General features: G+C 48.0%; 1 protein-coding gene across 4 annotated transcripts in view; it reads right to left on the reverse strand.

Annotated features, from left to right (window-relative positions):
* The window catches only part of BRINP1 (BMP/retinoic acid inducible neural specific 1), a 169,891-nt gene that overhangs the window by 47,932 nt on the left and 108,652 nt on the right, over positions 1-13,307 (reverse strand). For all 4 annotated transcript variants that reach the window (XM_038553236.1, XM_038553235.1, XM_038553237.1 and 1 more), the window contains 2 exons: positions 10,620-10,789; positions 7,613-7,718 (listed from right to left, as the gene is read on the reverse strand). In XM_038553236.1, the coding sequence (XP_038409164.1) occupies positions 7,613-7,718; positions 10,620-10,789 (276 nt within the window). The remainder of the gene's footprint in view (positions 1-7,612; positions 7,719-10,619; positions 10,790-13,307) is intronic.

The raw sequence follows: 13,307 nt of genomic DNA on the forward strand, positions 1-13,307 counted from the left end.
GGAGTCAGATCATAGGGTCCTAGGGAAGAAGGTGGGTGCGGTGCCCGACAACCTGGACAGAGCAGGTGCCAGAGCAGCTCCCCGGGAGGTGTGGAAGCCTGGAGACTGGAGAGATAATGCCGAAGAGCAAAAGTAATGAAAAATAAAAAGATGCCTATCATGAAACGCCAGAGATTCCTTAGGCCTGGAGTCAAGACACTGTTGTGTGTTGGACAAGAAGACAGGCGAGAGTTTGAAGACGTTGCCCGAGTGCATGAGTGATAAGCGATGGAGCGAGTCTGGAGGGAGCTGAAATTTCTGGAGGCAGATGCACAGGAAGAGAGAAGAAGGGGAGGAGGGGGAGGGGGAGGGGGGAAGAGGGGGAGGAGGTGGAGGAGGTGGAGGAGGAGGGGGATGGGGGAGGAGAAGGGGGGAGGAGGGGGAAGACGAGGAGGACGAGGGGGAGGAGGAGGAGGGGAAGGGGAGGAGGAGGAGGGGGAGAAGCAGGAGGGGGAGGAGGAGGGGGAGGGGAAGGGGGAGGAGGAGGAAGAGAGGGAGGGGGAGGAGGAGGAAGAGAGGGAGGACGAGGAGGAGAAGGAGGCGGGAGGACGGAGAGGAGTGGGGGAGGAGGATGGAGAGAAGGGGGAGGACGAAGGGGAGGAGGGGGAAGACAAGGGGGACGAGGGGGAGGAGGAAGGGGTGGGGGAGGGGAGGAGGGGAGGGGAACGACCGGAGACCAACCAGTGAAACGCACCATGTGATTACTAGGATGCGTGGAGGAGACGCTCCGAGCACAGAGCCTCGGGCGGCCCCTCGTGGGGCGGGGAGGCCGCAGCTGGATGCCCGGCCACGGCACCGTTCCTCCGTCGGCCTCACTGCCCCCCATCCCTTGGCAGTCGCTTCTCAAAACCTGCATCCCCGCTGTCGTGGTCCCCGCCACCATTTGTCTCCCCCCGGTAAAGGCGACGGCCCGAGCCGGCCCTTCCCGTGCCCTCGCCCTCGGGTCTTGCCACCCGGCAGCCACAGGGATTCGCCCCACGGGTGAGTCAGGTCGGGTTGCTCCGCCGCCTGAATTCGCGATGGCTCCTCCCTGCATCCAGAGTAAAGTCTCAAGTCTTCTCCATGGTCTACAGATTTCTACACGACCCGTTCCCTCCCCATCTCTCTGGTGGTAAAGAAAATACATGTCTCTGTTTACTCGTGTATCGTCTGCTCCCGGCAGCCACGCGCTGTGAACTCCAACAGGACGGAGACGGGCTTAGGCACGAGAGGCCGTGGAGCCGGCGCTTAGAACGCCCTCTGCCGCGTGGCCGGTACTCAATGAATATCGGCAAATGAATGAACGTACGAAGGAATACATTTGTGGATCATCCCAGATCTCAGCAAAATATTCCCCGTGCAGCCCTTTCCACATCAGTGAGCCACTAAGGCGGCGCCCTGCTCTCTGCACACCTCCGCAGATGGATACTGGATTAAACTGCGTGACAGTGTCCCCGAAACACTCCACGGGCTTCTTGGAGGGAGAGGGATAAAAATAAGAAGTTGTCATTACGCCATTAGTGTTATCACTACCAGTTTGGCTGTGGCTGTTTTGACTACTAATAGCCTGGGATCCTGTTGTTCTCATTCCCGGGGTCCCCCGATCCTCGTCTTTCTTTTCCCTATTTCCTCCCACCTCCACCCTGCTTTGCGCACGGCCTGGGGAACGCCGCAAGGTGGACGGCATGAGAGGGCCATTCACGTCATCCTCAATCCACCACAATAAAGCTCTGCAGCATCCCCCTCCCAGCCTCCTTCAGCTGAGTTGAGAGAGGAAGAGGGAGCCAGAGCACCAGCCCTGGGGGAAGGAGAAGCTCGGCGGTCAGGCCATCAGGGTTACACGCCGAGCTCGCTCACTTACAGAGTGACCTCCCTCACCTGTCTTCCCACCGACGAAGGTGGGATGTTACCTACACCTTCCTCCTAGGAATGGTGTGAGGCTTAAAAATGCCACAAATTAAAAAAAAAATGCAACAAATATAAGTACACGGTACAATTAAATGTACGTTAAGATAAATAAAAACAAATAAATACGAACACGACCACACTAAGGGCTCACGGCCCCTGGCACCTAGGGAAGCGCCCTATAAATCTCATCCACTGTTACCTCCTGACTCCTCCGCCCGCGTCCGCGCAGCCGCCTTCTAGCTGGGCCAGACCACCTCCTGCTCTTTTTTTTTTTTTTTTTTCCTCCTGCTCTTTTATACGTCTCTGCTTTATTCACGTCTTCTCTTTGCAGAGGATGTCAGGAGGGAGCACATTATTAAATAAATTTTTAATAGATGCATATTATATACACGGGAATGTATACACATAAATCATGTGTGTACAGCGCTATGAATTCTCACAAAGCAAACACACCCGTGTGCTGCCATCCGGATCAAGAAACAGAGTATTATAAACACCTCCAGAAATCTCTCCCGTCTCCTGTCAGTCCCTTACTCTTCCCCCCCAAAGGTTAATGCCCTCCGAGCTTCTAGAACAACGCATCTGTCTTTACGGTTTTGGCCTGTATCGAACCGGCATCACACGGCGTGCATCCCCTTTTGTGTCCGGCTTCTTTGACTCAATGCTACGTTCATAAGATGCTTCCGTGTGGTGGACAGGAGGGTAGTTGACTTTCTCCCATTCCTGAGCTGCAGCCTGTCATACGGATGCATGATAATTTATTCATCCGTTTACTCGTTCATGGGCAACTAGGGCTACCTCCATGTAGAGGCCGTTTTGAATAAAGCTGCTCTAAGATAAGCATTCGCGTCTTTGGGGGAACATGGGTTACGTTTCTGTGGGGCACGTTCCCAAGAATTGTAATTTCTGGGTCACAGGACAAGGACGGATTGAGTTTTTAGTAGATACTGCCAACAAGAGAGTTTTCCAAAGTGGCCGTGCTAATTTGCTCTCCCACAAGCAAAGCATGCGAGTTTCCAGGGTTCCACACCATCACTGCTTGATACGGTCAGGGTTCCTCATTTGAACCAGACCGACGGCTGTTCTGGAATACTGAAGTGGGACTTTATTTTTTATTTTTTTTAAGATTTTATTTATTTATTCATAGAGACAGAGAGAGAGAGGCAGAGACACAGGCGGAGGGAGAAGCAGGCTCCCTGCAGGGAGCCCGACGTGGGACTCGATCCCGGGTCTCCAGGATCACGCCGGGGGCTGAAGGCAGCGCTAAACCACTGAGTCACCCGGGCTGCCCTGAAGTGGGACTTTAATTTACATTTTCTGAGGGCCAGAAAAGCTAATCGGCCTTTCAAATGTTTATCTGCCATTTTGATTTTCTTATTTGTGAAGTGCCTGTTCATGTCTTTTACCCATTTTCTGGTCTTACTGGATTGTCCGCCTTTTTCTGGTTGGTTGTAGGAGTTACGTATTTTGCACAAGGTCAGGTACATGTATCTGAAGAAGAAATTTATTATTTATTTATTTATATATTTATTATTTATTTATTTATTTCTACTCTGCAGCTTGCATTTTCATTCTGTGAATAGCAGTGTCTGATGAACAGAAATTCTTAATTTTAATGTGTTCCATGCAGCGATCCTTTTCCTTACATTTTGTGCTTTTTGTATCCTACTGAATAAATACCAACCTACCCAAAAGTCATGAGATGGTCTGCTGCTGTCTTATTTTTAAGAAGTTTTGTTTTGTGTTACCTTCCACCAAGAGAATATTATTCTTCCTCAGATATTTTTTCTTCTATGACTCCTCTACCTCACCCGCCTGAGTGACTTATTTCCTTCCCGAATCTCCATAATGGTGTGCCTTATTTTCATTATCTCTATTATATTACATATTACCCTGACTCTTGTGTATTTCTCTGCCCTTCGTCTCTATCTCGCCCCTACACTCCATTCAACAGATTATCTAAATTCTTCATGGTCTTCTCACTCAGCTCTGGTCATGAGGCCTGCTACGTGACTCTAAAATTGGTCTGTCTCTCAACCCCAACTGATACCTTTATGGCCTGAATCTGTGAGTGCTGCCTCTGGGTGCTGCAATTGCCCCTCACTGGTCACCCACCACCAATCTACCCTTGTCTAATTAATTGACCACCAGACAGCCAGAGATCTTCCAAAATACCAATCTCTTCATGCTACCTCCTTTTCAAAAACGCTTCCACGGTGCCCATTACCCTCAAATTCATGTTCAAGTCATTAACGTGATGCAGAGGCCTTCCAGGATCTGGAGGATCGTTTCGTCTTTTCCACCGTTGGTGTCTCTGCTTGAATCTCTTAAGACATTTTCATTTCCTTGAGTGCTTTTATTTTTTTAGTTTTTAATTCTTAAAAAAAAAATGTTAAACGTCTTTTTTTTTTTTTTTTCTTGTTAAGTGCTCCTTTATAAAGACTCTCTCTGCCTCCGTATCCATGCTCCTGCCTCCTCTTCATCTTCCAGGTCTCATCCTCTACATCTTCTCTGATTCCTTAGTAGGTTAAGTCTCAACACCGTCTGGTACCAAGAAGCCCTCAGAATTTTTCTACACTACAATTCTTTATGCCTATTATTGTTTGTTTAAGCCCACCTTCTCTGATACAGTGTGTATTTTCTAGGGACACAAACTGTGTCTGTCTAGAGCACCACTATACCCTTATGCTTGGTTGGATGCCAACGTGGGTTCCTACAAAATATGTCTATCTATACAGATATGTCGGTATCTCCGTAGATGTCTACATGTACACATGTACTTGCTGTAATGAGTTGAACTGATTGGTGCCCGTAGGCTCAGGCGTTCGCACTGGATCTGGCACACAGTCATGCTCAATTAAGGGTGGTGGTTGGTGGTTCCCTGTCTTTATAATGAAAAGGACTGAAAGACCACCTACTTCAATTACCCAACCCAGCGGAACGATGATTAAATAATCTCTCTAACATTTCCACCAGATGTCATTTACTTCTAACTCTGCTAACGGAGAGTCACTACATACCTCAGCAGGCCACTGCAGGTTTGGGCATGAACGTGCCCTGGAAGTTTATACTGAGTTTGAACTGAGGGGTCTATTTCATCTCAGCTAAGAGCTGGGATCCTTGTCATTTCCTGCAAGCAGATCAGCTTTGGCTCATTTTATCCACATTAATGAATTTGACTAACTTTTCTGCAAGACAGCCTTTGGGGTATCTGCAGCCAAATCCTATTGTACCAAGTCAACTCTCTTAAGCTATCCATCATAAGACACCCTTCTTTGGATGCACTGTAATTTCTTAGCACCCCTCTTGAAGTGGGATGCCCAGACTTGGACCCGAGTTTCCAGGTGTGCTCTGACCAATCTAGACTGGGACAAGGGAGCCACCTCCTTTTTGGTGGAAAACATACTTCTAGTAACGTAACCAATGGTGGACCTGGCTTTTGGGAGACTGAGACTTATACCAAAATTGCTTATTGAGAAAAAGATTTCAAAATAAGATGTGAAAGTGAATACTTAGAATGAAAAAAGTTGGGGACATAGGAGGTGGGGGAGCCGTGGACCTCAAGCTTCATTAGCTTCATGGTAAATCAGCCTCTAAATGTCCCTAAGATCTTAATAACTTCCTGGAAACATCTTGTTAATCCCTTCTAAATTTACTCCAATTATAACTCACAGGTCTCTCCTCTGCCAACATTCACAGCAGGGTTAGCAAGTGTAGGCTGGAGCCAAGCTTCCCGGACTCAAACATCGCTCTCGCTTCACAAGGTCGCCACAGGTATCCCAGGAACTGATAAGTTGAAAATCTTGGCACGCCCAAGGCAGATCTGTCTCTCTTATCTACTTTCTTATCAGGTGATTACCAAACCCACTGTCCACCCTCTTCTCCACTAAAGGGGGCAGGGTTATTCTTCCTGTGTTTGAGGTTTTGTTTTGTTGTGTTTTCTTTTAACGCTAAACCACTTTCCTGGTCTGAATTTCCTAGAGGGCTTTTCGTTCAGTGCTCCCGAGTGACATCCCCTAGCCCTCCCTGCACCATCTTCCAACCATCTTCTATAACAGGAGCGTGAATCAAAGGGTTGCCAAGGAACTGGGATATAAAAGTCATATTAGGCTCTGCTTAGCTCCACCTGCCAATCTCAACTCCACTTTCCTCCCACTGACATTCAGAATCACCTTTCTCAGATACCTTTCTAGAAGGTCACATTTTCAGTCTGCTCAAAGTTAAAGCATGCCATTTTTTTTTTTCTGACTATAAAGTTAATACACGATCGTTGTAGAAAAGTTAGAAAAAGAACTGGGAGCCTAAAATAAATCATCTGCAACCTCACCAGCCAGAGGTAACCTCTTTTAACATCTCGGCATCTTTCCTTGCAATATTATTTTCCCTTATCCTTTCATGTTGTTAAGATCATGCCACACATTTGGTCAGAAACTATCCATCTTGGGGGCACCTGGGTGGCTCAGGGGTTGAGCATCTGCCATTGACTTAGGGTGTGACCCTGGGGTCCTGGAATCGAGTCCCACATCGGGCTCCCCGCAGGGAGCCTGCTTCTCCCTCTGCCTGTGTCTCTGCCTCTCTCTGTGTATCTCTCATGAATAAATAAATAAAATAATAAGTATAATAATATATAAGTATAATAACTATAATAAATAATAATAATAAAGAAACTATCCATTTTTAAATGAACACTAGATCAGATTGTTTTCATATATTCTTGAAAATTCTTATATATAACCTTTCGTACCTGCCTCATATGACATTGTAGGCATGTGACATAATTTGCACAGTCTCCTCAGGTGGAAAAATAAGATCCTTACTCTTATTTTTTGGCTATTACAAATCATTCTTTTTAAAACAGCACTATCTGTACTCAAAGCCTTGTATGTTTTCTCCTATAAACTCCTCACTTCTTTTTTTTTTTTTTAACTCCTCACTTCTTTATGATGAATTAATAAGGGTAAAATTACTATTTGGAAGAGTCTATTTTCCTTAAGGCCATATGTATATAGGAAGCACCTAACATGGACCTGACATAAAAAAGACATTAGGCCAATACACCTGTTAATATATCTACCAACAAAGTCATCCCATAATTGTTGCATCCCTGCTCGCAGCGTCTGGCTACCTGTCTCAGCCAGCATGGAGCGTTCTCATTCGTGCGCTCTGCTGAAAGCACACACACAGACACAAACACGTATGTGTGGGTATAAATATATTAAAGACCACAGATGATTAACGAATAAGGAGAAAGGAGGTTACCCAGAACCCAACGATGCTGTAAAATGCTCTCTAGTTCTTAGAATTCAAATAACACCTGCCAAAATACATTGAAAATCAAACACAATAATATAGGAAATTCGGACGGTAAGATATGAAACTTTAATATATATTAGGTCTGGAGCATCTATAAATAACACTGTTTAGACGTTTTCATCAAAATAATCGGATAAAGCTCACATTCTCATACTTTATATCTGAAAACTAATTAATAACCATGAGTTTAGTGTCCTGTATATGTTAAAATTTTGAAAAGGCATCATACCCTGTCTTAATTTCCCCATTCCTGGTTTCTATCAGGTTTTCTGTCTTTCTTCTTCTTCGTTCTCTCGCCACATGATGCCTCCTCAATATCCCGAGTGTCTCCCCGCACCCACCCTCCGGGCCCACATTTCCGCGGGCATCCTACCTTGAAGGTGCAGTTTGCTCTCCGTGCTTTGCAGAAGGACGGAACTCACAGAGTCCAGATTGTCGTAGCTGTTACAGCCCAGAGGCCCGGTGCGCGTCTCTGTGACCTGAGTGGACACCAGGGGGGACAGGTGTGAGACAGAAGCCCTGGTCAGACACTTGTGAGACGGGGCCCCGCGGAGTCAGCCCTCAGCAGAGCAGAGCCAGCAGAGAAGGTCTCCTGGCCCGAGCCCATGGCCACTTCCCGGGCACCTGGCCTGTGCCAAGGCCACACGTGAGCCACCACCAAACAGACGCCGGGAGGGCAGGGCAGTCAAGTCCACAGACTGGAGCCGCTCCCTGGCTCTCACCCCGCAAGGTCACTCTATGTAGCGTATGAATTAATGAGCTGAAGCGGAGGAGGATCCGCTTTCAAGCCTAACGGGGCCATGAGTTTGCTGTGTGACCTAAGGAAGTCCCCAACTTCTCTGAGCTTCTGTGTGACCTGAAGCTTCATAAATCCTGCCCAGGAAAGCTGAGCGGTAAGACATGATGGGTGGAGGTGCCTGACATATGTTCCAACACGGGCGTCGTGTTCCCCGAATCTCTATATAATCTGTCACTAGTACATATGCATTATTTGGCAAGAACAGTAAAATTAGGCCCATTTTCTGAAAGCCATTTTATAACCATAAAGTAAGCTTGGTTTAGGGTGAAAAGAGGTCTCTCATCCCTCTCACCTTTACTTCCCACCACTTTATACAATCAAATATTGCGCAGTTTTGAGGTTTGCCTCCAACTATAACGACACAGCACCAGTTGTCGCATGACCCGCACGATGGCCATGGAGACTCTCCATGCCAGCTGAGCCTTCCTCCCACTGTGAACCCTTTTGCATCCGTAACTTTTCCTTTCTCGGCCTCAAAATCCCATCTACAGAGCACTCCTACCCACCTCAACCGGTAAAGAGATCACAGTTCTGGAGCGGTTAGCACGTCGGAAACAGTATATAGATGGAGGATTCGGAGGTTTTGTTTTTTTGAACAATTTATTCTTTTTTTTTTCTTTTTTTGAACAAAGTAATGCCATAATTGTTACTGAACGAGGCTCAAAACTACCCTTTCATTTTGCTAAGGATATCCTGGGAAAGGAAGCTACGGACGGGCAGACGATCCTCACCGGGGCCAGCGGCTAGTCTTAAACAAAGCTGGCAGCGAGACAGTTCTAGCCAGCGGGGTCTGGGGGTGGTGGCAAGAACTGGCAAGAAAAATCCACGTCCCACACCGAGTGCGGAAGACACTGGTAGGGGAAGAGTGGCTCCTCGAGTGGCCTCTGTGCAATTTCTCTGGGCCATTCCTTGCAAGGAGGCAGGCTGCACTTCCAGGAGGCACAAAAGAAGATTGTCTTCTGACAGAGCTTCGATATCTCAATTCCCCATCCCATCCGAGGGGGAGAGAACCATTTGGTGATAATGAAAACCAGGCCTTCGCTTCACTCGGACTCTGATGGCTTCATAAAGATCTGTCTCCCTGCGCAGAGTTCCCTAACAACATAATCCCCCCAATAGAGGCGATTCTTCTTGGATAAGCTGGCTCTTTGTTTGTCCATCTGATTTATTGCTCTCCTTCCTCCCTCCTCCTAGGTAACTCCCTCCCACATCTGTCCTCCTCCCTTGGTCAATCTCTAGCTCACCTGCTGGAGTCGGCCTCACCCTCCACCCCCGGTCCCAGCCACACACAGACTTCTCCCCTAGAGATATTTTTTGCAAGTCTTAACAGAAGGGTAGGTCTGTACTTAATTCAGAAGAAATTAGATCGAAGATTGAGGAGTAGCAGGCAGGTATAATCGGGTTTCAGAAAATGTGAGATGCAAAAACTCCGCACTGAGACCGTGAGAAAAACTAATCCTTTGTATCAAAAATTCCTCCCTCGTCCTCTTTAGAGAGGTAATCCCTGAATTTATTGCATTTAAAATAGAACCTTTTTTTTTTTTTTTTTTAAGTGTCTGTGCTCCAAGGCACTGAATTGAAAGTCTAGAGCTGCTCTCCTCAGTGTGGCTATTTAAGTGAAAATTAATTAAGATGAAAGAAGCTTGCCTACTTCGCTCCTCGGTAGCCACATTTCTGGGGCTCCATGACCCCATGTGACCAAGGTCAGCTGTCTCGCCACGGATGTAGGGCGCGGCCACCATCTTGAGGCCTCTACTGGATGAGGTCGTTGCAGGGAGCATGGGCCCGCACATGGCAGGCGGCCCCTTTTTTGTACAGAAGACTTCAATTGGCGCGCAGCCGAGCGCACTTATCTGCGCACCGTCCGCGGCTGATTTCTGTGTTACGGCTGCAGAGTTGAGTTGGGGCGACCTTGACCGCACGACCTACAAAGCCTAAAATTCTTATCATCTGGCCTTTACAGAAATAGCGGACCCCTGGTTCAGCAAGTAGAATTCTAGTCTCTGCTACGGCATGCTGGCTGTAGAACTCTGAACAAAAAAGTCGTTAGCTCTTGGACCTCAGTTTCCCTATCTGTAAAATGGGAGGCAGTGAGTAATGCGATGCAGAACACAAGAGTTTATTTATTTATTTATTTATTTATTTATTTATTTTGAGAACACAAGAGTTTAAAAATTGCTCATCTAGGCTTCAGTAATCCGCCTCTTGCTAGCTCTATGTCCTTGCAAAAATCACTTACCCACTGTCACCTCAGTTTTGTCTTTGTTTTACCTGGAAAGGGAGCCTAAAATATCATGCACACAGGAGAACCTTAAGCGTGAAATGAGAGGATTGTTGATAATTATGCCACGACCACAGCCAGGGCTGCCCCAGCAAATCGGTACATGTGGTCACCCTACAACGGGGCTCAGGATCTTACAGGGCCTTTGACGGCACAAGTCAGCGCGGTTGGCAGGGGACACTGTTGCGTTAGCTCCGTGGGTATGAAGCCAGGGACTGTATCTGCCTGTCGGCTCTCAGAATACCGGGCCCCTGCAGTGTTGTCTGAAGAACTGTCCACCCCATCCACCCGCAAGCCTACCTTGATTGCTCCAGTTGATATCTGGATCTCATGGAGCCTCCTCATGGTGCCATCACGGTCGACAAAGTAGGATGATGCAAGCTGGTGCAGAGCTTCAACACTTTGGGTGGCATTCCCTGACTTCCTGTCGAGGCGACTTTTGTCCATGTACATGGTCAAGGCCTCCTCCCCTGCATGGAAAAGGAAAGAAGTTCAGGGAGCCTGTCGAGCTTTGGGGTGGGAGGAAAGGCTCCAGGGCCTGGATGCCGACAATAACCCGGATAGAGAGCAAAAACCACATGCCTAAAAGAGGGAAAAAACTCAACTGTCCGATCAGTGAAGCCAGACACCACCGACGTCAGCCAGTGCCCTCCCCTGTACAAAGCCCAGTGCCTGGCACACCGCAGATAGTAAATAGTTAATCCATTGTGTTTTCCAGTTCCCTCAGTCAATATGCTCATTACCTACAGGATCCAAGCACTGTGGGTCTGTGAGTACGAGGCTCAGACAGGAAGCAGCGTCTGCTGGGGAGGGAGGGAGGGTGGCGGGAAAGTCAGGTGTAGGGAGGAGGTCGGAGAGGAAGAAGGAGAGTGTGGGGTGGGGAAATGGAGCAAGCGATGAATGTACAGACCCACGTATTTCATTCCATTAAGTTTTCCTTCGTGACACGTGCATAGGTTACTAACAGCGCTAACCTCTGGCCCTTTCACTCGGGTAACCAGGTGTGGCATCATTCTGGAAGGAAAGGAGGGTCCAGAAAGGCCTGCTAAACAGTTATGACCTGCGTACATCTGGGTTCCCTCCTCGCAACTGTGACCTTGGGGATGTTTCTTGACCTCTGTGTTCCTCAGTTTATTCACTAACAAAATAGGGGGTGGGTGGGATGACACCTACTCCATGGAGCGATTCTGAGGGATTCAATTCATTAGTACTTGTCCAGTCCTTATAGCGGGGTCTGGTTCGTTGCCACAGTCAAAGGCATTCGAGTCGTGGCAAAAAGCCACGTCTGGAGCAAGCGTGCCCCGTCTACACTAGCTGTGTGAACACTTACCCTCACTCACCCTCCCCATGCTTCAGTTTCTCCATGTGCAAAGCTGAGGCCAAGGTTGTCCCGGAGTTAAATTCGCCTGGACCTGAAGGACCTGAAGCCTGCCTGGCACACACAGGGCAGTTCACTGCCCACCACTTGATTACTGTAAATACCAAATGTTCGAGATGCATCCTTCTGTCCACTCAAGCCAAGAAAATAGGAGAGTCAGAGAACAGCACTGTCAATACTGTCTGAGGGCAAGAGCCTGATACCTAAGATCACCGAGATTTCTTCCGAAAGCTGATTATGTTTGGAGTTGGAGAGAAAAATACATCTATTTTTTTGCTTCTGGGAGGAAAGTGATTACCCTAGGCAGAGTGCACAGCCCCGACCACAGGCTCATCCCTGTGCCTCGGGCGCGTCCATGGCTGCTTCTAGAGCACAGCTCCACTGCCATTCAGTTTCGCACGTGCAGCCTCCCATCCACCTGTTCACTGCCATCTCCCTCCATGAGCTCCAGCCAAGCCATCTCTGCTGTCTCTGGGATGGATTCTTGCTGATTTTCCTCCCCCGGGATCTCCTCAAACGTTTCTCTCCACTGAGACTGCAATTGTGTCCCTCTCCCATCTGACCACTGAAATCCTATCCGGCGTTTGTCACTTTCTCTGGCCCTTCCTCCTTGGTCCTGGACCTGCCGTAGTCCTATACACTCCTCACAGCCCAGTCCCCATCATCTATCTGGAGAGCTTCTCCTGCCATGCCCTCACCCCAAGGAATCGCCTTTCCTCTGTGAGTCTCTACCTCGTCCACTCAACTGAGCTCAGCACACCTGCATTGAGGAGCCTGGCAGGCACTGCAGTGACAAATGAATGACAACATATTGTCCCTGTTTCAGAGTCACTGAGTGACGACAAGTATGCTACCCTGTGGGAGGGCTACCGGCCAAGTGTGTCTATCGGGCGCTTGAAATGAGTGGAGTCCAAACTGAGACGCGCTGCAGGTGTGAACCGCACGGTAGATTGCCAAAATCCGAAAATGTAAAACATGATATAAAATACTTCATTGGTAGCTTGTCCTATTGATTACACACGGACATGATAGTATTTTGGATACATTGGGTTAAATATAATACATTGTTAACACTGATTCTCCTTTTTTTTCTTTTTACTTTCAGAGATGTGGTTGTGAGAACGTCTAAGATGGCGTATGTGGCGCACAATCCTATTTCTATCGGGCAATGCTGGTGCAGGGACACAGAGATGAGAGAGGATGGATAGCAAAGGTAGAAGGACACAGAGAGAGGATGTCGCCCAGAGGAAAGGGGGCCTGCATCCCTGTCGGGAATACAAGTCACTGATGCTCTGGTCTCTCAGCTGCATCCCTGCCACTCTCTCTCTAGGTATGCTCGATCCTGCACAAATGCACCCTGTTTTCTCATGGTGGCAACTCTTCTTTCTTTTTTTTTTCCTCCTGGCTAATGTCTACTCTTCCCTCAGACATCACCTAAGACAACACCCCCTCTAGGAAGCCTTCCTGGAATCCCCCCACTCTTTACTTAAACTAGATTAAAAACTCTATCTAACCAGGTGTTCCCTGTCTCCTTTATTTCTCCAAAGGATCATGTCCCACATTTCCTGGCACTTGCTTGCTTAATAGCCCGTCTCCCTCTAGAGGAGAAT

The sequence above is a fragment of the Canis lupus genome, chromosome 11, assembly GCF_011100685.1.
Source record: "Canis lupus familiaris isolate Mischka breed German Shepherd chromosome 11, alternate assembly UU_Cfam_GSD_1.0, whole genome shotgun sequence".
NCBI classification, from domain to species: domain Eukaryota; kingdom Metazoa; phylum Chordata; class Mammalia; order Carnivora; family Canidae; genus Canis; species Canis lupus.